This window comes from Eleutherodactylus coqui, chromosome 1, assembly GCF_035609145.1.
Source record: "Eleutherodactylus coqui strain aEleCoq1 chromosome 1, aEleCoq1.hap1, whole genome shotgun sequence".
Lineage (NCBI taxonomy): Eukaryota > Metazoa > Chordata > Amphibia > Anura > Eleutherodactylidae > Eleutherodactylus > Eleutherodactylus coqui.
The window spans coordinates 102,755,031-102,780,270 of NC_089837.1; the positions used below are offsets into that span (position 1 = coordinate 102,755,031).

The following is a 25,240-nucleotide window of genomic DNA, read 5'->3' on the forward strand; positions in this document are numbered from 1 at the left end:
GCCAACTTCTGAATCAAGGGACAAGTTTTGAGATACCTGCGTAGCTTCTCCTTCTACTGTTTGGTATGGGCATGCACTGACGTGCCACTAACAGCAGGAGGCCAAAACTTTAGGCAGGACGGTAGAACAGAAGCCCTGAGGGGAGTGGGATTTGGGTCATTACTTTAATATTCAGCACCGCAGGCCTGAAGACGGCTTTGCTCCTCCAGGAACAATAGGGCTCTGTTTTCTTCAATCCGCTTATCTGGACAGAGGCGAGCAAAGTCCAGTGGAAAACAAGCACCCACTCCTTCTGAAATGCACAGAAGACATGTGTTCGGTGCCTTTCCGTGTCCCCCTCCGCCGCTTACACGATACACTCTTAATATATACATTGCCCACTACCAGAAAACACAGCAACTGACATGCAGCTGGGGTAAAAAAAAAAGTTTGTCAAGTAAAACAAATGAGTTTTGACTGTAAACCATGAACCGTATGAAGTCAAGAATGAAGCTCAGCATGACCCCTACAATCCTATCCTAACAATTTATAGTGCTGTAGATCAAATAAGTCTCGCTAGGTGTCTATAAACGCAATCTATGATGAAAAAGTAAAAAAAATCTTCCCCCATAACCTTGTGAAAAATGTAGAAACGTGCATGCAAGTTCCACTATACTGATCTTCCAGCCATTCAAGAAGCATCTCTGCAAAATCAGTGCCAAGATGAACACCCTGCCCCCTAATTACAAGTGCAAAAAAGTAAAAACCACACTTTGTTTTAACATATCTTAAATCGTTGCTCCATTAACACCTTTACCAAGCAGTAATGAGACTGTTAATGGAAAATAAAGTGCACCTACTGTGCATAACTAATCACTGGAAGGGCAGAGCTGCAACCATACCACTCCCTTAATGGCATAACCCTAATAACCTAGGAACCAATCAAATGTAGTACCCAAAGCGTCCAGCCTCCTGATTTATAACCACAGGAATGTGGGTTATGACTCCAGACCCAGCAAGGGCTCCCCCCAGAGACTGAGAAGGAGCGCGTCACCGGACTGGAAAGCTAGGTCACAGTGATCAGGAACCACTGAGAAGGTGACAGCTAGAACATAAAAGTCACCCAACGAGCAGCTTTTGAGACTACACTAATATAGACAAAAGACTGGAATTGTATTCGTGACGCAAATCCCAAGAAGTTATCCTAAACAGGATTTGCATAATAATCTGGAGAAGGCAGCTGAACTGAGCAGGAACTTACCTGAAGTTTTTTGCTTTTTTTTTCCCCAAAAGGAAAGCCAATTAGCGGACTTCCGTCTTCGCCGGCATACTCATCCCATAAGGTAAGTACAATCCTGATTTAGGAGTCCAAGATAAGACAGACCCGTGTGTGTAATGTGCTGCTTCTTCATGCGGACAGAGCTGCTGTTAACTGCAGCTTCTCACAACTCCTATCATATGCGACTGCCTGATGGGGCCTAAAGCAAGCATCATTAACAGTAGTACCAGTGTGTGTACTGCACCCCTGTGCCCCTCACTTATCCAGCACGGACGGCCAACACATGCTGAGCATGTGATGCTTCCTCCAGTGAATTGAGCTTGTGTGCTGATTGATTCTGAAAACTCTGGGTAAATCTCTGAACGTCTTAAGATTAACCCCCGGATGTTTGGTTAAGAAAGTTCATCGTTAACAATCCACATCCTTGCAATAAAATGCTCCAATCACATGGTATTGAAAACGACCTCCTTACAGCTGTATTAAGACAGCGTATACAACTAGTCCATTCATCGATAGGCCAATGAATGAAAGGTTAGCTCGCGTTTACTTGAATGTTTGCAGAAGTAGGGGGGGGAACAAAAATAAAACTGACAGGTATATTTAATCAGGATTAGATGCATCAGTTGTGTAAAGCATGTAAGAAACCGACTTTAATATCTGTTTGTATGGAATATTCACCGCAGCAAGGGTTTCTTTTATCGCGCAGCAAGAGAGCGCATCGTATTTGTTTAAAGGAATGTCACACTGTGACAAGAATGCCGTTGCTACAGGCGAAACAGAGAAAGACTGGACTTCGTGCATCCAGCGAACGGCAAAGGCAGGAACGTTAGTGCCACGTCCAGGTGAATCCTACCTGCCGTCCGCTGCATCCCAGAGTGAACAAAAGCCGGAATATTTTCCCGCAGCGGGACATGTCACATGAGCGTCATGATGTGTGCGTCTAAAAGCAGCTTACCCCTGAGCGTGAAATCATAACACAAACACTCCCCCCCCCCCCTCTCCCTCTCAGTCTGGCAATAGCTCAGAACACAAGGGTTATGCAGGCACAGGCCCCTGCTTGCCTTCAGGGAATAGAGCCAGAGTCAGCTCAGGTGCCTTTAGATGGAGGGGGGGTGGGAGGTGGCGTCAAAGGGAACAGTGTGATAAGTGAACGTTAGCACTGCATGCCATAAGCTAGGCCTCAGAAGTAACAAGTTGTTGGGATATCGATGTGTATTATACTGTTCATCTTGCTCAGGTTGGTCGAGCAATTGAAAGTCACACGGGGACGCCGCAGGTAGCGCGTTGTCATCTCTTACAAGCTGCGGAATACCCATTACCGTCCTGCTCTCTGGATGTTGGCATCTCAGTGACAAGGGACACAAGCGGTGCATCGGGTTTATCACCAACAGAAAAGTAAGTACCTAATAATCTGCAGCAGAATAAGTTTATTTGAAGTTAGGTGACTGTGCAGAAGTCACATTATATATCATTGAAGTCTTTAAAAGGCAGGGGTAAGTCCTATCAGCCCTGTATTTGTAGATCATCCAGCAGTAATGATCATTGCCTCTACTGTCTTATAGCTGCACCATGTTCTGTAGCAGTATAAGTAGCATACTATGTCACTGATGTGTCTCTATGACAGATAATTAATAATTAGGAAGCCAATTAACTTATCCAGAAGTTTTTGGAATATGTGAAGAAACTTGGTTAGAGAGGAAACATGCTCCAATCTGATCTTGCCTCTTGTAGACTTCAACTAGAAGGCCAGTACTACAAAATACACCTAACCAGCTTCTGTACCCCCATCTAAACTTATGGGGGGGTACTTTTATTGTCCTCAAGCGTGCTTCATTTTTTCTTCGTGCTTTAAGGTACTTTTAGATGGAACAATCATATCATGCAAAAACTGTTCAAACGAGCAAAAATAAATGATAATCGTTCGGTCTAAACACGAGCTAACGAATGACCGGTGAACGAGAATCATTCACTTTTTGTCCGTTGTTCATTTTATGCAAGCATAAAAATTATCGTTGGTTTGACTTAAGCATCGTTCGTTCAGTCGTTCTCATTCACTTATACAGCGAATGTGAAAGACTGAATGGTTCTCATTTTGAATGAGCCAACGATGCATCTGCCTGTATAAACAGGCTCTACAACAGCGAACGAACTAGCGGTGACCGAAACCATAATCGTCTGGTCTAAGACGACCCATAGTGTTAACACCGTCATTTTATCATGTGTGTACAAAGCTTACAAGTAAAGATTCCAGTAGCAGCGCCTTATGGCTGGATACAAAGTATCTATTTTCAGAGTAAGCCACCTTGTATCAGTTTTGCTCTGTGTCAGTCTTGATTTATGATGCGGTTAGGTAATGTATTGATTTTTTATTACTGCTTCATTGAGTTTACAGAAAGAGATTGTTACCAGTATGATTACTTATGTGGTCAGTCCTGCTAAAAGGTTTCACTATACGGACGGATTAGGCAAAGCATATAAATAGATCTCTCAAAGTACTTTTTAGGAAAAGTTCACACTAGAGGTTTTTCTTTTTTTGCTTCTGTCTAGCAGTTCCGTTTTGGGAGCAGCTAAACGGAGAGAAAATGGAAATGAAAAACGGACGCAAACAAATGGCTGTTTGCTTCTGGTTTCCATTGGCAGCAATGTTTAAATAAAAATGGAAGCCTAGCAATATATTTTGGCTCTGCTTTTTTGGATTAAAGTCACGGTTGGCAGAAAAATTCCCAAAGAAAACTAACATAAAATATTACTTTTATTAAATATATTAAAATACGGCAAAATAATGTATATACTAAGTGACAAACCGTCAGTGATTCTCACAACACTATCGATAAGCTATTCACTTTACTGATAGCTTAACTGTGGAGACCCCACAAGGTCTATAAGGGCTAAATGAGGTGGTCTTGATACTTGACCAATTCTCATAGATATCAAATCAGTTAAGCTGTCAGTAAAGTGAATAGCTTATCGATAGTGTTGTGAGAATCGGTGACTGTCACTTCGTATATACATATACATTATTTCACCGTATTTTAATATATTTAATAAAAGTTATATTTTATGTTCGTTTTCTATTCCCTTCGGTGATTTCTGCTTTTTTGAACTAGAATCAATAGCACAGCATTCTGCACTTTCTCATCAGTGATAAAATAGGAATGGCAACATAACATTGACAAACGGAGTGAAACTGAAGGTCTTCAGTGTCAACGTATGTCTATAGGCATAAAAACTAACCCCCCCCCCATTTAGCTACTCCGATGATGAAACAGCTAGACTTAAACAAAAACTGCTAGTGTGAACTTAGCCTAATACGGCATTTGTTTTACATGAGCGCTCTTTGATATGGCCGTTTTCTCTTTTCAGTGGTGCTGCAGGTCAGCACAGACCGGGAGGGGGATTCTCACAGCAGGTCCCCGAGATGTACTCTGCTCAACTCTTGTTCTCATCGACTGGTAACTAAAGATGGACACAGCACCATAAAGGCTGTTGGAATCCAGGGGCAGGGACTGTCATACCTGCGTGACATTTGGGGGCTACTGCTTGACATGCGCTGGCGTTGGATGATGTTGGCCTTTTCTGCCTCTTTCCTGGCACACTGGCTCCTTTTTGCTGTTTTTTGGTACCTTTTGGCTGAAATGAATGGGGATCTGGACCTGGACCATGATGCTCCACCAGAGAATCACACCATCTGCGTGAAATATATAACTAGCTTCACTGCTGCCTTTTCATTCTCTCTGGAGACACAGCTCACCATTGGATATGGCACCATGTTTCCAAGCGGAGATTGCCCAAGTGCTATTGCTCTTCTCGCAGTACAAATGCTGCTTGGACTCATGCTGGAGGCATTTATAACAGGTCAGATATTCACCTTATAGCATAAAATGTCATAGGCACTGTAAGCCATCGTCGTTACGCCTATATAAATTATGCTTCGTCTTTGTGCATTTTCACTTATTCCAGATTATGTATTCAACAGGTGTTTTTGTGGCAAAAATCGCACGACCGAAGAACCGCACTCCATCGATAGTCTTCTCAAGGTTGGCTGTCGTGGGCAGTCCGGAAGGAAAGCCGTGTTTAATGTTCCAAGTGGCAAACACACGCCCAAGCCCGCTAACCATGGTCCGAGTTAGTGGCATTCTCTACCAAGAAAGAGGCGATGGCCAAATCCAGCAGAGCAGCGTTGACTTTTTATTGGACAGTCAAAACAGCAACGTGGAGTGCCCTTTCTTCTCCTTCCCTCTCACGTATACCCATAGTCTATCTCCTGGAAGCCCGCTGGCACCTTTATTGCAACGTGAAACTGTATCATCTGCGGGTCACCTGGAGCTCGTGGTCTGTCTATCCGCTACTCAGGAAGGCTCAGGGGAAATCTGCCAGAGCCGTACTTCTTATCTACCAAACGAGATACTTCAAGGACACCGTTTTGCGCCATGTCTAACACGCCAGCCCGAAGGAGGATACCGCGTCTGTATGGAAACGTTTGGCCGTCCGCTCCCCGAGTTGCCACAAGCCTCACACAGACAGTCCTACAGAACTGAGCTGGAAGTCTGTGCGAACGGGCAAAGAGGGGATACCTTTCAAATCTGCGAGACTGGACTTGGAGAGTAAACAATATTTTAAAACCAATGACTTTCCTTAGTCCCTTCAGTCATCCTCATTCCGATAACTATGCCGACGCTTCTCCAAAGAAAATTCACACAGGAAATGAGGATGCCATCGTCAAGGCTCCAAAAGACTGTTCTGTTATACCTTACTAGAGAACACCAAGCTCTGTAGCCCCGATGTTACAAGAGGGGTCTGTGGGACTCTGCCCACCTGATAATGTATAACTGTAATAAAAGAATTGCTCAGGGGAGTGACAGCACTCCAAGAAAAAAAAACAAAAAAGGCAGAGTAGGCTTAAGAGACAGTGGACTAGCACTTATAAATGTACAGCAAGCCGGCCAACTCCGACATAAAAAGTGCAAATGATACAATGGACACATTTGAGAAAAGTTGACTCAGGTTGTTCACATACAGGAAGGGTTTGCTCATCAGATTGTCCTTTAAACGTGGAGTGCACTGTATTTAGTAACACGAGACGGGCGATACACTCAGAAGTGCAAGAGGTACACAGAAGACGAACGCAGGTACATCTATAGAGTGAGAACACAAGCATGCTTCCTTGACACCCACTAGTAGAGTAGTACAAGTTTGTGTATCATTACGACAGGCACATAGGGCACTCATGCAGGGGAGGAATATGCTAAAGCGCACACATACTTGCTTGGCCTTTTTTTTTCCCCAAAAGAATCAGACTCTGCACTTATAGGAATCGCTGTACTAACCCTTTAACAATTCCTAGCTGGCAGATTATGATAGCGGAAGAGGGCACAGACCCAGAGATGCTCTGTCCTGGGGCAGGAAGAGTGAAAGGGACTGCATCGAGGCTGGCCATGCAACGCCCGTTCAATATATTTGTGACAATAAACATGAATAAACTGTGCGCTTCCAGTTAGTTCCCTGCTGCTGGTTAATGTGTGATTGCAGAAAATGACATGGTGATGTGAGAGGACTGAAATCACAACGGATTACTGTCCACTACTCTCCTATAATCAGGATATGCCGACAGTTCATCCCTTGAATTTATGCATCTGTGCTTCAAAATACATTACTGCAAATCAATGACATACACACATCTACAGAAAGTTATGAGGTTAAAGGGGTATTCCTGTCTCAGACAATTATGTCATATCCACAGGATATAATCGCAAGCAAGCTTATTGATTAGTTGCATGTGAATGTTATGACTCAAAAAGGGTCAAACAATTTTTACAACTGAGTGTATATATTTTCAATATCCACCAGAATATACCATAAATGTCTGATATTTGCCAGTCCCACCTCTGGGACTGCACATTATCATTCAGAATGGGGACCCATCCTGCTGTGCTACGCTGCTTCCAGAACAGAGTTACATAAACAGCGTAGAACAGTCAATTTGGCTAACAACCTACTCCTGGCCATGACAAACGGGCTAGTATTCCCATCTCAATCATGTTTTGCAGAAATGGGACTACCCCTTTAATTAGACAAGTTAGCTGACAGATGATTATCGGTCAAGCCCACGAATTTCAGCATGCGTAAGTCTTTACTCTCATGGTAGATAACCTGCCGCCAGCAGGTCTGGCAACAGAGTATATACCTCTTCCTACTGAGAACCTAATAACATAACAATACATACACTTGGATGAGCATGAATGTGTATGCGGGGAAAGGGGTCAGAAGGAATAGCTGTCTGCCAACCAAATGCTCAGCAAATAGCTGTCTAGGATGAATGGCTAGGTTTTCCAGACAAATACTATTAATGACCTATCCTCAGGATAGGTCATCAACAGTTAATCAGCCGATGTCCACCACTTAGGATCCAAGCCGATTAGCTAATAGGGTGCTTGCTGCCATCAACAACACACATAGGGTATGGAGTGGAAGCAGATTGCTCCAACTCCTGTGTAGTGGCCAGCACTGCTAATTGCAAGCACAGCTCTCATTAAAATCAATGACAGCTGTGCCTGCAATTACCAGCGCCAGCCTCTTTACAGGAGTCAGAGCTAGCTGCGTCTCCTGTATATCCGTGTGCTGTGGCACTGACAGTGGGTGCCCGATCAGACGGGGTCCTAAGCAGTAGATCCAAGCTGATCAACTACTGATGACCTATCCTAAGGATAGATCATCAATAGTATTTGCCTGGAAAACTCCCTTTAAGAATTAAGCCTTTTTGCTTACGTCTACAAACTGGACATAACTAATTGAAACTGATTAACTCCTCTAGCATTATACAAAGCGAAGATAAATTTATGGGGGATTAATGTTTTCGTGCTATTATTATAGGAACCCCTTATGAATCAACCCAATAAAAAGGATGACACAAAGATGGAGACGTGTCAAAATCGGTACAAAGGAAAAGTGAAGCATTTAACCAGCCCACAGCACTGGATTACTCCATATCTTCCCAGTTTACATATCTACAACCTAGAATTAAAATGACACTTATGAATATTTCTTTTATACAAGACAAGATTGCTACCTGGTTCTTTTCGCGCTGGTTTTTCAAACCGACGATCTCCTCTGATAGGACATAAAGAGACAAATTTCAGATATGCAGAACTGATGAAATACGCTCCAAATGGCATGTAGTGGTGCAAGTTGTTCTTTCTACTAGGTCATCCTCACATTAAAGCTGCATACAAGAAAATGCACAAATCTTTTTCTAGACATGGCACATTATTCCATTTGGAGAGCTACAATTGATTTAAAGCAGACAAGTGTATTATGTGTTGGAATCATGAGAAATAAGACATACAGAAAACAAATGCATATTAATGCACCCTCCAATCGCACAAGTCCCGCCAGCGGCCCCGACGTGTCTGTTTAAGGAAATACAATTCCATTGAAATAATGCTGGAAATGTAGGTATAAAGTGACAACTTTGTTTTTCTATGCTCTTTGTCCAAGGTGCATTTCCCTAAGTACACAATATCTGATCTGGGCTAAAAACATCAGCCTACATAGGGGGCACACCCCGTATTGACGGGGGGGGGAATAATAAAACAGTTGGCAATTCATCCATGCATTTCCAGAATAGCACAATGTAGAGCAATATGAAGGTAATGGAAGTATTTACTAAATCAGACAAGTCACAAGAGACAACAGGGCCTTTAAACGTACTTTGGCCTCATCTTCTAACGTCACGCATTCACTATACTCACCTTTCTTCCCAACTCTGTGACCTATGCATTTCACGGGGTCCTCCACGGCCAAATCCACTCTCTACTTCGTCAAAACTTCTTTGGTAAAAACCACCCTCTCCTCTTCCTCTGCCTGTGGAACAAGATTAAAACTAACTAAACATTAAGCATGACATTAAGTAAGGCCTGTTGTAATTTTAAACAAACATCCCAAACCTTTGAAGTAAGATCCCACACAGCATTTGCTCCGTGACTGCAATGTGGCCAAAAGTTTGAGATCGCTGCAGCTCACTAATGATATAAGTCAGTGTTTTCCAAACTCCAGTCCTCACAATTTCCCAACAGGTCATGTTTTCAGGCTCTCCTCAGTATTACACGGGTGATGTAATTATGATCAGTACCTCAGAAATTGCTACAGGTGTTCGCTCTGTATCGGGTATTCTTAAATAATGACTGTTGGGAGTCGGGAGGACCGGAATTTGTGAAACACTGATTTAAGTCATGCCAACAGCTTGACATGGAAGCCTCAGGTCTCGTAAAATCTTCCAGACCTGTCATATATTTAGGGCTATTAAGTCTCACCAGTGGCAGGGCTTAAAAGGCCAAGATTGAAATGCACAATATATAAGTACAGTACAACTGATCAAATATTCCAGATACAAGTGTTATTGCTGCTTCCATAAAAGTTCAAACTATTCCTCCTCCCCCTTCAATTAAAGAGAAAAAAGATTGAATAAATAGTGATAAAGTCACATGTGCTTCAAAACGGTACTAATAAAAACTAGAGCTTGGGCTGCAAAAAGAAGCCCTCATACAGCATCAATGCAAAAAAAAAAGCAAAAAACAAAAGCTTAAGGCTTTTATAATCAGATTCCAAACATAAACCTGTATAAATTTGTAAATATCGGAATCGCACCAACACATAGAATACAGTAAACGCCATTCTTATCACACTGTGAATGCTGTAAAAAGGAAAACCCAAAAATAGCACAATTACATTTTTTTGACCTATTTCAACTCCACTGAAAACGGTTTGAAAGTTTTTGCACCCACTGGCAATAGTAATCACTGGGGACCCACCACTCGGGATCCCTGGCAATCACTTGATCGATCGGCCTTCTGTCAGTACTACCATATCACAATTCCACGTCCGACCACAGTGTCTAAGGCAGAAGTGTAACTGTCACTTCAGCTGCCATTGATTTCAATTGGAAGTGAAACCTGCTATAGCACTCCCACTCCCATCCTCTATGACTATGTCTGTCTCCACTGCACTGACAGCAGGATGGGCGATCAGATGATCACTGTGAATCCCGAGTGCCAAGTCCCCGGAGATTAATGATCGATGACCTATCCTGTGGATAGGTCACCAATAGTTTTGCCCAGAAAACCCCATCAATCAAGTCAACTGCTATCCTGCTGTGTTTGCTTCTACAGATGGAAGCCGATTTCCATGCAGAGTAATAGGACAAAGTTTCTTGAAAGAAAACATAATTCTGCTACATTTATGTACAATTAAAAAAAACGCCTGCTAATTATGCATATATACACACAGCAAGGTTGGTTTCCATGACTTCAGAGTTAAAGTACTTATTTTCATTACAGTATGTCATCACAAATATTTGCTTTAAGGAATGGGATGCGTTAGTGGTGAAGTGGTAAAGTAGAGAGTTTGCTCCCATACTAGTCAGTAGAGCAAAATGTTCTCAGTAAGAAAACCCAAATATTTTATAGATATACCATCTAATTATTAGCCATTAAAATGTATCCCATCTACAAGATTGTTTTAGTTTTTACCAACAGCGATAACATTAAGTGGTAAAGAAGAATTGATTAAAGGGGTTGTCTCGCGCCAAAACGGGGTTTTTTTTTATTCAATAGGCCCCCCCGTTCGGCGCGAGACAAACCCAAGGGATGGGTTAAAAAAAAAAAGTTTATTACTTACCCGAATCCCCGCGCTGCGGCGACTTCTTTCTTCCTTTACCAAGATGGCCGCCGGGATCTTCACCCACGATGCACCGCGGGTCTTCTCCCATGGTGCACCGTGGGCTCTGTGCGGTCCATTGCCGATTCCAGCCTCCTGATTGGCTGGAATCGGCACGCGTGACGGGGCGGAGCTACAAGGACCAGCTCTCCGGCACGAGCGGCCCCATTCACCAGGGAGAAGACCGGACTGCGCAAGCGCGTCTAAAAACGCCAGAAGACAGCGAATTTAGACGGATCCATGGCGACGGGGACGCTAGCAACGGAGCAGGTAAGTGAATAACTTCTGTATGGCTCATAATTAATGCACGATGTATATTACAAAGTGCATTAATATGGCCATACAGAAGTGCTGAACCCCACTTGATTTCACGAGACAACCCCTTTAACCTTTATGTAAAGAGTAAAAACAGTGTGCCATAGAAAACTGTCCTCGGCAAAGTTAAGGACTTCAAGAAAATGTGATTTAAATTATGAATAGATCAATTAAGACCCATGACATTAAATGTCACAGCCAATTGGAGCACTGAAAAGTCTCTATGTCAAGAACAGTTCATGCCAACATGAGTAGCTTGTGGTGCACCTAGTCACTTAGCACTATGGAGACCTACATAGTAAATTGGTAAAACTGACATGGAAAAGGACTTTGGTTAGACCATTAAAGTTCGCTGTCAACTAAAATTTCAGTGTCAGGCAGCTGCTCACAAGGCAAATAGGATCATGGGTGCATTAAAAAAAAAAAAAGCTATAAGGGGCACACGACGAGAACATTGTTCTTCCTTTTTATAAGGCTGCCTGTCCACGGTTGTTGCGGTATGCCGCCCGGAAGCAGGAGCCTGCGGACGGATCTCGGCGGTCAGCCTATCTGACAGGTAGGCTCACCGCGGAGAATCGCAGCAATTCGCAGCATGCTGCAATTTGGCGGCCGCGAGTGGGGAATCCCTATGATTCTATGCTTGTGGACGGGGGGCAGGCTGCGCTTTCCAGCGTGCATTGCGTTCCCCGCAGCCAGATTATCGCCGCGGGGAATGAAATTCAATAACGCCCGTGGACACATGAGCAGATTCATAAATAATAAATGGAACAGCCGCACTACGATACCCAGGAAGATCATAAAAATTGGGGTTATTCAGTTTAGAAAAAAAAAATGACTATGGGACAACTAAAGAACTATTTATAAATATGTCACGGGTCAATACAGAGATCTCTCAAATGTAACAAGATGGAATCCATTACAGCTAGAAGAAAGAAGCTAGCATATAAGGGGGTTCTTTACTGTAAGAGCAGTGAGACTATAGAGCTTTCTGGGTTTATGAATGCGGTAATACGTACTAGCTATTGCATTTTTAGTTTCTTTTTTGCAATTTTATCCATTTTAAACGGGTTTTTATAAGAAAAAAAATATGTATTTTTTTTTAAACTGGATTTTCTTTCTTTAACCCCTTAATGACATGGTCTATTTTGGGCCTAAGGACGCAACGATTTTTGGCGGATTTTCATCTCCCCTTTTAAAAAGCCATAAGTTTTTTATTTTTCCGTCAACGCGGCCGTATAAGGGCTTGTTTTTTGCATGGTGAACTGTAGTTTTTATTGGTACCATTTTTGGGTACATAGACTAGATTGTAAAACTTTTATTATTTTTTTTTTATGATCGCAGGGAGAAACAAAAACACATCAATTCTGCCATAGATTTCTGGGGATTTTTTTAAAAGCGTTAATTATGCAGAATAAAGGACACACTACATTTTTTCTGAGGGTTGGTACGGTTACAACAATACCAAAATTCCTTTTTTAAGCTTTTCATCTTTCTGCAATAAAAACTTTAAAAAAAAAAAAATTCTGAATCGCTGAATTTATTAAAGTCCTATAATTTTTTTTAATTTTTCCATGGACGGAGCTCTGTGAGGGCTTATCTTTTGCGAGACGAGCTATAGTTTTTATTGGTACCATTTTGGGGCACATACGGCTTTTTTGATCACTTTTATTGTGTTTTTTAGGAGACAAAATGCTAAAAATGTGCTCCCTCTGTGAACCCTTCCCATGCCATGATCTACATAGATCGCGGCAGGGAAGGGGTTGACTGCGGGGTTCACATCTCCAATGCACCCCCGCTGTTGCAGGAGGCCAGCTCCCACTGTCAGATAGCGCAAGATCTCTTCTGATCTCGCGCTATCCACATGGCATAAGAGTACATCCAGTTGCGGGAACTACCCTGCTGCCAGGACGTACCATTATATCCTGGAGCCTAAAGCGGTTAAAATAAAGTTTATTGAACTCTTAATCCCTCAGTAGATTTGAAGATGTGATTGTTCAATCGCTAGGATAGTACACTACATTATTTATGTAGTGCATTCTACTAAGTCTATGAGAGCAAAGTATCAGACCCCGACAGAGGTGGGGCTTAACAGACTGTTACACGGCAAACATGGAGAAGATTATCAGGGTTCCAATTGCCATGGGAACGGATGGGCATCTTGTGATCATATTGAAAGGTGTCAGTGGGTGACAGAAAGAGCACCCTTCCCCATTTCATCTGCTTACATGCTGCAGTTGTTATTGTGACATGTAAGGGATTGAACTGCTAAAGTCTGATGTTTCTCCTCTTCTAGCACTCAGAAAACGAGCCTATCGGTAGTCAGCCAAGCCTTAAAAAGAACTGTGTGCAGGTTTAAAGCCCATTAGTGAGGTCAGCAAAATGGTGTATTTGCCATTACTAAGTTGTTAAAAACCAACTTACCTCGACCTCTGGAGGAACTCCGACCTCGAGGAGCCCCTACTACTGTTCCCCCTCCTCCACCAGTGCCCCTCCCCATAAGGCGCAGCACAGCAGCACTGTTGACAGACATTGAAAAGTTTCTCTGTGGGAATACAAAAAAAAATTGGGAAAAATACAAAAAGTTAAAACATATGAAAAGTTAAAGAACCCCCCAATTTAAGGGCCTCATGCCCGCGTCCGGGTCGGATTCCGCCTGTGAAACATGGCAGTGCCCCCCCAGAGATCCTACACTCCCCTTTTAGGATCAGCTACAAGTGTCTCGCCTCGGTGAGCCACCACGCATACGCAGCACATGAAGTCTTCCCCAGTGCCCACCGAGCAGAAGATCACGGGACGGACGGCTTCCATTGACTGTAATAGAAGACGTCCGTGCGATTTGCGCACAGAACAGAATATGCCGCGATTCTCCCCCGCGAGCAGGAAAAATCCCAGTTGATTTTTGCTTGTGGGCAGGGGAAAATAGTTTACTACAGCATGTCTATGGACGGACCTTGCTGTGGAATTTGCAGCGGGTGTCTGACCGCGAATTCCGCAGCGATAATCCGTCTGTGGGCATTCGTCCTTAATGTAATCAGTAAATTCAAAAGCTGTTCTGGGAACAGTACATGGAACTACTGAAAAGCACCTCCTGCACAATGTTTTACATTCGGGTACTTTCAGTACCAGTAATTTTCTAACATAAATAATCCGAATATTCAAGAAATTAGATCACTGGCAAATCCTTAAAGGGGTATTCACATCCCAGACTTATGGCATGTCTACAGGATATACCATTAAAGTCTTAAAGGTGTGGGTTCCATTTGTTGGACCTGCACTGATCATGTGATAGGGTCCTCCACCCACCACAATTGTGGTGGCTGGGAGGACGTAAACAGCGCACACTCTGCGATACGGTTTCTGTAACTTCCAAAGAAGCCAACTGGAGTTCTGCAAACAATAAAGCACAGCAATTTCAGTAACCTGGAAGCTGTGCTATGCTGTTTGCACAACTCCCCTTGACTTCTATGGAAGTTACTGAAAACAGCAGTTCAGATTAGCCATTTACGTCAGTCCAGCCACCTTACAATCTGTGGTGCTCCCTAGATGGCAACACTCCTTTAATCCCCCCCACCAGAAATACTAGATGAACCATGTACATCAGATTGCTGGAGATCCAACTAGCTGTCCCCCCATTCTCAGAATCTGTGTGAGTCTCATTGCTGGCAGAGAACTGGGCATGTAAGCCAATAGAGTATCTGAACCTATTTCCCCTGAGCACAATTGTCTATATGATGTTACCTGCTCCTCTTCAGTAAATGGAACAAGTGCCAAAGGTAGTAGGGGCTCCTCTTTCAAAATAGGCAGAAACTCTTTATCCAGAAGATCTGAAGGAACCTACAGCACAAAATATCTTAGTTAGGACTAGAAAAACCAGCATACACTTCAACGAGCAACATAGTTATCTTAGGTTCAGTCTCAGATGTCATTAGCGGGGAAACCCCTTTAAATGAAATTTGTCTCCCATCTACAGGATAGGGGATAAATGCCTGATCATTGAGACCTCCCAGTGATCCCGACATCCCAATAATCCTATTCACTTCTACAGTTGGAGAAAGACTGCTGAGGCATCGATCTCCCTCTTCCCTACAGATGTGAAAGGAGCAGTGGTCAAGCATGTGCACCACAACTCTTCTCATGTATGGGGACAGTTGTTGGGATCCCTATGATGAAACATTTGGAAAGCCCCTTTAACAATGATAGTTTCACCTCACAGGCCGCTTTGCAACAGACTACAAACTGTCCCATTCTTAAACAGTTAATGCAGAGAACTTGACAATCAGGATTCATTGTAGAAACCTTACCACTAGTGCGGACAAATATGTATACATGCACGCAATGCAGTCTGTCAGCGAGCGGGATGAAGCTTGGCAACAGAGCTGCGCTCCTTCAAGGATATGAAGTGGAAATGCCAAGGATCTAGTATATCCAATTTATTGTAACCCACAAAATTAAGGAAAGTCCATAGAGATGCGGTTCAGAGCAGGAAGCCCCTTCCTCATCAGTACCCTGGACTCATAACTAAGTCCACTGCATTATCTTTGTTTCTATTAGCCAAACAGCACCCCTTTTTCTGTGCCAGCTGGCTAATATGGGCATGAACCTGTAGTTGTAATGTGCCGTCCTTACATAAATGGGCATTTTCAGCTGACAGATCCGCTTTACCGTCAAAGCTCTGGATTCTGTGAGCTCTAAAGACTAGCAGGTAAATTCCGGCTGGCCTGGCATGTGACGGGTTTTCCAGAATATCAGGTATTGGGTTAAATGAGTTAATAAACTTTGCTGTAGTATTTTTCCACTTTTATTTTAAAAAGTCCGAATAGAGGATGACGGAACATTCTTACCAGGTACAAAAGAAAACTGCAAACACGCGGTAATGTGTGTTCCAATCAGAGCTGATCTTTTATTAGATCCGGGACCTCTGACCTAAATACTGCTCCCTGGAGATTAACACAAAATGGATGTGTTTGTCCCCTAATACCAAAGAACAGAACTCCGCACACAAATTGCGCATTAGGGACAATGATTATTTTGTGTCGGCAATCCACGCTGGAGGTTTTGGCTGTTTTAGCACCTTTATCAACCATTGGATATAATAATGAGAAGGGTTTACAAATATGTAAATATCCTGTCACATGATAGAAGAGGATCATCCTGTACCTACAAACACGTGTGCATAAGATGATGCAGAACATGACAACCCCTGGCTTATGATTCTGGGAGAAAGCACTGCGGTTTGGTTCATAGTGTCTGCAAATAGGGGCAAGAAACCTATTCACATACATGGAGAACGAACTGCATTTCACAGAGGTTTTCCCATCATCTGGAATAATGGCAGAGCACGTGGATAAGATCTTTGCACAGCAGGTAAACAGGAGATGTAGTGCAGGAAATAAGGCCTCTTAGGCTGGGTTCACACGGAGCAAAATTGCCGCAAAATTTCGGTGCGGACCATCTGCAGGGAAATTCCGTGGCATTTACAATAGCAGCTAAGCAGATGAGACTTTGAACATCTCATTCACAAGCTATGGAAATAACCCGTACAAAACCTGTGCAGAAACTGACTTGCAGCGCACAATTCAATTCTGCAGCATGTCAATTTTATCAACATCTTCGCTGTGGAATTCACCTCCTCTCAATGGCGAGGTAAATTCCGCACAGGAATACGCGATAAAACCCACAACAAATGGAGAGAGTCTGTAGGCAGGCGAATCCGCAGCTGATCTGCAGCGAAATGCTCACTGCGGACATTCCGCTGGAAATCAGCCCCGTACGGACCCAGCCTTAGAGGTCAAGATCAGCATGGCACAACCCAACGGTGTAGATATTCCTTTACTTTGACAGATGTTTTCCCCCCTTCATAGGATTTTGGCATACTGGCTGTATAGCGTTATTACAGATTTAGTGGATTTAGCAGTCTATTTCCCCAGCAGTGACACGCCGTACAGCCACCTGATTAGCTGCAGCACTCATATGGATGTGTGACACAAATACGTTGAAGTGGCCTTTATGTTAATTTCTTATTTCTTTCATTTCACAGGAGAATGTAACAAGAAAAATAAAACACATAATTGGTATTGCTGCGCTTGTTATAGTGAATTATTAAAACATCACTGTTTCTCCCACAGTTTTAAAGGGGTCTTCAAAGAAAAAAATGAATAAGTAGTTGGTAAAAAAAAAAAAAAAAAAAAAAAAAAAGGAAGCACCTAAAACTGTTCCGTTTTTCTGTTATAAAAACAGAACGATAATGGAACGGAATCAAACTGCAAGCAGTTTTTTTTAACTAAAACACTGAAATCAATGAAGAAAAAAACGGTAACAATTTCATTTCCGTTTTTCTGCTCCAAAAATGGAACAGATGAAATTCAAAAGAAAATCCATAACGCATATGTGAGCGAGCTTAACATTTGGCAATGCCGAAATCACAATGACCCACAGAATAAAGTTACCGGTAGTTATTTTTACTGCACAGTAAGTGCCGTAAAAACGAGACCCACGCTAATTTTTTTTTTCTTAGTTTTTCAATACATTCTATACGCTGCACAGCAAATAAAAGCCCTAATAAAACTGTGTTGATGTAAAACTAAAAAAGTTATGGCTCTTGAAAGGCCAGATGAAACAATTTTGATGACCTCAAACTACTTACTAAAAAGGCACTGAGGAATCCCATCTACTCACACCTATGTTACTGATCATAACTGCTAAGAGAAGACCACAAAGAAGAAAACCTATCAATTGGGCTGCACCAATCTTTTGACGTAGAAAAGTTACAAGTTATGGCGTTTTCCAGTTCTGAAGCCGGGCAAAAAAAAAAAATTTATATATTTATTTAATCTCTTACTGAAAGTGGTCTCCAACTTTCACTAATCTTATATCACGAAAATGAGGCAAACTGTAGCGCAAATCTATACCTGCCGCTAGTTTAATTACACTTAAGGCCTCCTGCACACGGGCAGTTTGTACCCCGCATGCGGGATTCCCGCAGCGGAGTTCGACCCTGGTGCCAGGCCGGTAACCGCAGCTTACCTGTCTAGAGGCTTCTAATCTGCTGCAAGTGTGGCACATGAGCAGCACAGAGACTGCCACGCCATCGTTATGGTGATGACACAGCTCCTGCGGCCATTCTGAAATGATGATTGCAGAATGGCCGCGGGAAAGACTGCTTCCTTTGACTTCAATGGAAACCAGCCGTGCGTAGCCCACACAAAATTGCAGCATGTTGCGATTTCTCCCCCGCCAGCAGAAAATCGCAATCGATTTCCGCTCGTGGGCAGGAAATCGCATTTTCTCATACCCTGCTATGGGCATGCTATGCTGCAGAATCGGGAAGCGGAATCCCGCTCTGGATTTTGCAATGCAAATCCGCTCGTGTGCAGGAGGCCTAAGATGTACATGTTCTTAGAAGATTTTTAACCATGAATCTGGATCACCATGACATTTGGTTGTTGTTACTGCTGTGGGTTACAATCGTTTGTCGAAGACAAAACTGGATCCAACACAGTGCTTACCTACACAAATGTAGATAAACATGTGTGCGGCCAAAAAAAAGTATTTAGTAATACTAAAATCATCTAAGGTCATCAAACACAGATCCACCACTGGATAGCTTACCTTATTGTCCTTTACATAAAGTGCTAGCATCTCCTCCCGGCCGTACCGATAGTCTGCAAGTTTATACTTTGGCAATGCTGGGGAGAGGGGTGGAGATATAACAGAGCCCCCACTTGACAAAGCCCTAAGCCTAAAAAATAAAAGCATAACTTGTTTTTAGCATAATGTAAGATTAATTCACAAAAATCAGCAATCTCTGAAGAGATTGAGATTGGACAAGGTGGAGTTTTTAGGGTTGCTTGGAAATATACTTTAGTTGTAAAACACGCACAAGTATCAACATCTAACTTTCAGTTAATCCACATTTTTGCCCTATTTTGTCCAAGGTTTGCACCACCTTTCCACTAAGTTCCATACGTATGGATGCTGTGCTCAAAGTAAGATGGTGATTGGATGTAGTGGTCCCATGTCTCTGCTGTCTGAGACATTATCATTGCAAAAGGAAAAAGACAGCAGGATGGGAGTGGAGAGGATTTTTTTTAACAGCATGGTCGCAGAGGCGTAACTTGAAGCTCCTGGGCCCCAAAACCTGTAACAGGGCCCCCAACTATAATGCTTAAAGGGGTTGTCCCGCGGCAGCAAGTGGGTCTATACACTTCTGTATGGCCATATTAATGCACTTTGTAATGTACATTGTGCATTAATTATGAGCCATACAGAAGTTATTCACTTACCTGCTCCGTTGCTGGCGTCCTCGTTCCCATGGAGCCGACTAATTTTCGCCATCTAATGGCCAAATTAGCCGCGCTTGCGCAGTCCGGGTCTTCTTCTGTTCTCAATGGGGCTCCGTGTAGCTCCGTGTAGCTCCGCCCCGTCACGTGCCGATTCCAGCCAATCAGGAGGCTGGAATCGGCAATGGACCGCACAGAAGCCCTGCGGTCCACGGAGAGAGAAGATCCCGGCGGCCATCTTCAGCAGGTAAGTAAGAAGTCACCGGAGTGCGGGGATTCAGGTAAGCACTCTCCGGTGTTCTTTTTTAACCCCTGCATCGGGGTTGTCTCGCGCCGAACGGGGGGGGGGGGGGGGGGGGTTGAAAAAAAAAAAAAACCCCGTTTCGGCGCGGGACAACCCCTTTAATTCATAGTACTGGGTTCCCTATATGGAGAAGAGAGGTCTTATGGGTCCCCTAAGGCTCCTGGGCCCGGGTGCAACCGCATCCCCCATATAGTTACACCCCTGGCCGGGTGAGTAGCTTGCAAAAAAAAATAAAAATAATAACTTTTTGCTGGATAACCACTTTACCTTAGGGTGTTTTTAAACTAAACTATCATCATTCAAAAAAAATCATTCAAATGAGCACAAGTAAATGGCAATAGTTCAGTCTAAACGCACCAACGACCAATGAATGATAATTGTTTGCTTTTCACTTGTCGTTCATTTTATGCAGGCAGATAAATCATTGTTGGCTCGTTCACTAATCGTTTGGATTAAACACTGATCGTTCAGTTCATCTCATTCACTTATACAGCGGATGTGAAGTACTGAACAATTCTTGTTTGAACGAGCCAACGATGTATCTGTCTGTCTGCTAACTCTGACGTCATTTGCTCATACAAATGATAAATCGGCATGTCTAAAAGCGCCCTTACCCGATTAATGCAAACCCTACATGTAAAGTCTTGCCGTCATGGTGATATTACATGAATAATATAGTTTGCACACCATTTTCTACTAGTAAATTGAAAAAAAAAAAAAACAACCACAGTCGCTGACCTGAGAATATAGAGGACAGAGCATAATTAACATATCAGGAACCCAGAACCTTATTTCTCAAATGGTACCAGGAATAAAGCTCTAAGCTTAAATATACGAAGAGCAGAAAGAATAGCTTTACTTCTTGGTTCCATTTTTGTAAAGAAAAAGGGTGGGACCTGCATGTTAAGACCTGTTTACACGGGACGAATGTCGGGCAAACGATGCCCAACACTTATTCCCGCATATACTCTCTCCCGTGCTGCTGCACAGGAGCGAGTATCACTGGCTCACAGCGGGGCGGCTAGAGAGTTCTCTTCTTGCTCTCCCTTCACTGAACATAGCGGCCGATCAGTACTGAACGGCTGCTACTTACACTGAACGATCATCCTCCATCGTTTATGCTGCATCAACAATGGACGATGAGTGTTCAGTGTAAATGGCAGCCGTTTAGTACTGAACAGCCACTATGTTAAGTGAATAAAGAGGGGCGGGGGAGAGCAAGGATAGAAATCTTCTCCTGCCGCCCTGCTGTGAGCCAACGATACTCGCTCCTGTGCAGCAGCATGGGAGCGAGTACATGCAGGGACGAGTGTTGTTTGCCCGACATTCAGTCTGAATAAATGGGCCTTAAGAGAAGCAGCCTGCCATGTCTGTTAGGACTTATTCTCATGCCTACTGCAATGTTTGATTCAAGAAATTAAATGCAAAAGAAAAAAAAAAGAAAAATCAGATGTTAAATGGTACCATTGAAAAATACAACTTGCAAGCCTTTATACTATGTTGATGGAAAGATAAAGTTAAAGTATTAATGCCCTTTCAAATACTTCTGATATGTCATGGAGACACAACAAAAGTTTTGATCGTTGGGTATCCGGTGACCAAAACCATTTGGTGGAATTAGCCAGCTTAACTCCGAGGGCCGTCACTGCTCGCAAGCTGAATACAGTCTTAATTAAAAAGTCTATGGGCTCCTATGACACGTCCAAAGTTTTTAGAAAGCACAGTTGCACGCAACATTTTTCTGAAAGCAGGGAGAGAAAAAAACAAACAAAAAAATGAAAAAGCGCCTTGTCCTCAAAAGGTTACAGCCAAAACCACAGTTCCCCATAGGACTTTAGACTACCCAAATGTGTGTTTGGGATGTTAAAGGGGTTATCCGGGCAAAACAATTTTTTTTTTTTTTGCAAGGCTGCACATACATAAAAGCTGCTATACGCAATTCACCCGATTCCCCGCGGCAGTGACGACATCATGACACAGGGCCATGTGACACGCATAGCTAATCAGTCATTGGCTGCAGCGATCACATGTCCCTGGTGTCAGTGACATCACTACTGCTGCAGGAAATGGAGAGCAGCGGGGTCTGGTCACTGTTGGAACAGGGGTGGTGGGAGATTGGGTAAGGCTTCTTCTCTGGGTTTAAGAGTCCGGTGAGCAGTTTTGTAAATGCCTTTAAATAGTAATGCTGAACAAAGCCTGTGGATGACATGTGTGAATCATAACGCTTTTGCAGATATATGCTGTTCTCAAGTGCGGCCTGGACTTTAAAAATAGCAGTTATGGGGTGTTTGAGGGTTTTTTTGTTGTTTTTTTCAAGTGGAAAAAGATCTAAAAGCAAACAAGCCACTAATGGGCTTTCTTCTGATGCAAGCACCTTTTTATGATGCCGTCCTCTAACGTTTAACCCCTACAGATGCCACAGGCAATGCAACTGCAGCAACAGGCTGACAGAGGTAGAGGGCCTCCGACACCCATTGGCACCCACAGACAGCCATCTATGGTGGTCTATTAGGCTGAAAGGGACTGAAGTACTGCAGTGTATTCTATAAACGAATCAAGTGAATGAAATTCAAGTCCTGGGCACAAAATAAAAAAAGGCAGAATGTTATTTAATCAGCATGGTAAACGGCGGGAAAAAGACATACAAAAAAAATTTGCTAAATTTGTATTACCCGCCTTGGAGTAAATAGCAATCAAAAAGTTATATGAACTGCAAAATGTCCCAAAACAAAATAAAAAGAGCCCTCACACACCTCCATTCACAGAAAAATTAAAACATTACGGTATTTTGTATGTGGCGGTAAAAAGAAAAATATATTTTAAGAAAAGAAATTGTTCCTATTATGCAAAAGTCATAAACCATAACAGAAAGGCATATAAATATGGTATTGCACCAATTGCCCTGACCCCAACATTTCATTTCTACTGCACCATGAACGCCATTTGGAAAAAAAAAATTTGAAAAATTACAATTTTCCTTAATGCTGCCTTAAATTAAAAAAAAAAAAAAAAAGAAAAGAAAAATTGTTTGGGAAGTGAAAAAATGTCATATTTCCAAATATATGGCATCAATGAAAACAACAGATTATCCCACAAAACACAAGCCCTAAGGCCTCATGTCCACGGGCAAAAGAAGAATTAAAATCCGCAGCGGATTTTAACTCTTCTCCTGCCCGCGGATCCGCATCCCATAGGGATGCATTGACCACCCGCGGGTAGATAAATACCCGCGGATGGTCAATAAAAGTGATTTTAAAAAAAAATGGAGCATGAAAAAATCTGGACCATGCTCCATTTTCATGCGGGTCTCCCGCGGGCTTCTATTGAAGCCTATGGAAGCCGTCCGGATCCGCGGGAGACAAAAATCAGATTTTACTCACCCGCTCCGGTTCTTCTCTTCGCCGCGGCGCCATCTTCTCTCAGTCGCGGCCGGATCATTTTGCTTCGGACCGGCGCATGCGCGGGGCACGTCACCGACATCATCCTGCGCATCCACCGGGCCGAAGAAAGAAGATCCGGCCGCGACGCTGAGAAGATGACGCGGCAGCGAAGGAAGTATCCGGAGCGTGCGAGAGGTAAGTTTATTCTGATTTATTCTTATTTTCAGCGCTCATGTCCGCGGGGCAGGAGGGACCCGCTACGGATTCTCCATGGAAAATCCGTAGCGGGCCTGATTTTCCCCGTGGACATGAGGCCTAATAGAGCTCACACAATGTAAAAATAAAGGTATAGCTCAAGGAACGCAACATTGGTTAAAAAAAAAAAAGTTTGTTGGTCATTAGGGCCTAAAATGGGCCGTCATTAAGGGGGTAGTATTAGAGAAGAAACAAACAGAAAAGCGAATCATTATCCGGGAATAGCTGTGGCACTTACCACTCAGGGCCAAAATTCAGGGTCTGAGTCTCAGCTGTCATAATGCTTTCTGTTTCCTTAGTTTTTATAGGAGAATGAAAAATCTGAAAAAGAATAATGGTTGGTTAATGAAACCTTCACCTCCACACATACAGTAATGCTACAACGGGCTATGAACAGCCTCGCAGTAATACACCGCTTATTAGAAGCTTCATCTCTGTACTGCTGTCTCTCCACACCGACTCCCCATAGCCTTCTATGGGCAGCAATATAACCTGATCGTTCCACAAACAGACTCCTTTATATGGATTGTTATTAGTCCATTCAGAGAGCGAGATCAATGCAGGAAACGGGAGAAGAGAAAGTGGCTGATAAATGGAGAAAGGCAGAGCCTCGTGGGGTGCAGTGTTAGGGCAGCAGAAATGAAGGTTGTGTGTTCAATCCCCGAATGGTTCAGGTAGCCGGCTCAAGGTTGACTCAGCCTTCCATCCTTCTGAGGTCAGTAAAATGAGCACCTAGCTTGGTGGGTGGGTAATAAATAAATTACCTGAAAGCGCTGCGGAATAAGTTGGCGCTTTACAAATTTTTTTCAGAAATAAGATTAAAACGACCCGCAGGTTTTTGGACAAAACTCTGTCCTGGGACTGCAGGGGGAGTGGGGTCTCCTGCCCCTCTGATCTCCCACTTTAGGGCCCTGTTTTCATACTGAAATGACCTGATAGAAGATGATGTAAGTTGCATCCTCCCCATTTATTATTTTGCACTACTGACATGTTATTGCTTTATTCACTAGAGCCGTTGTTTCTCATGTTGATATGCCAATACGGTTTCTAATCAAACTAATGCTGCACCTCATTACTACCCTTTTTCCCCGAAAAGATTGGTTTATAGAGCACCGGCTCTGATTGACTGAGGAAGCGCTCATGAACCAACCAGAGCTCTCGCTTGCTGGAGGCGGGGTATTTAAGGCGTTAAGGACTGCACGGAGCCTGCCGGAGACCAGCGTGAGGGACCCGGACGCCACCTGCTAGGTGAGTATTGCTTTTGTTTTTTCTTCATGTAGTGCAGCTAGGGCTTTTTTTCGGGGGAAGGCTTATATTTCAAGATCCCCCCCAATGGAAAATCAGGGTTGGGCTTATTATCAGGGTAGGTCTTATTTTGGGTGAAACACGGTATATAATTAACCAAGGGCTATGGAGGATATTATGGAGCATCTACACAAACCTGAGAAGGGATATTGGAACTTTCCGATGTGTGGACGATGCCTAGTACCAGGCCACGTTACACCTAGGGTCTTTGTTCCAGGGTACCCTACGCTCCAATAGCACTGATGCATGCCATATAAACACGCACTAGTTTCAGGTTATGCCAGGCCCCAGGTAGGCTGCGTTCACACAATGGCTCACAGTTTGCACATTACTGGTTAATACATTCAATCTTGATTCTTTCCATTCCAGCTGGAAAAAAATAGTCTGCCAGTTGTCTGCACTTCACTGGCGTACCCAGCCCAAATATGTTCCA

General features: G+C 43.2%; 2 protein-coding genes across 3 annotated transcripts in view; one reads left to right on the top strand and one right to left on the bottom strand.

Annotated features, from left to right (window-relative positions):
* GIGYF2 (GRB10 interacting GYF protein 2) overlaps nt 1–25,240 on the bottom strand; it is an 89,953-nt gene that overhangs the window by 54,577 nt on the left and 10,136 nt on the right. For both annotated transcript variants that reach the window (XM_066598415.1, XM_066598422.1), the window contains exons 2-7: nt 23,741–23,823; nt 18,893–19,022; nt 15,023–15,118; nt 13,706–13,826; nt 9,007–9,118; nt 8,325–8,365 (exon numbers count right to left, since the gene is read on the bottom strand). In XM_066598415.1, the coding sequence (XP_066454512.1) occupies nt 8,325–8,365; nt 9,007–9,118; nt 13,706–13,826; nt 15,023–15,118; nt 18,893–19,022; nt 23,741–23,781 (541 nt within the window). In that variant the 5' untranslated portion in view covers nt 23,782–23,823. The remainder of the gene's footprint in view (nt 1–8,324; nt 8,366–9,006; nt 9,119–13,705; nt 13,827–15,022; nt 15,119–18,892; nt 19,023–23,740; nt 23,824–25,240) is intronic.
* KCNJ13 (potassium inwardly rectifying channel subfamily J member 13) lies at nt 1,003–6,743 on the top strand. Its single transcript, XM_066598433.1, has 4 exons — nt 1,003–1,322; nt 2,496–2,653; nt 4,622–5,113; nt 5,235–6,743. Coding segments are annotated over exons 2-4 (1,125 nt in total). The 5' UTR covers nt 1,003–1,322; nt 2,496–2,652; the 3' UTR covers nt 5,867–6,743.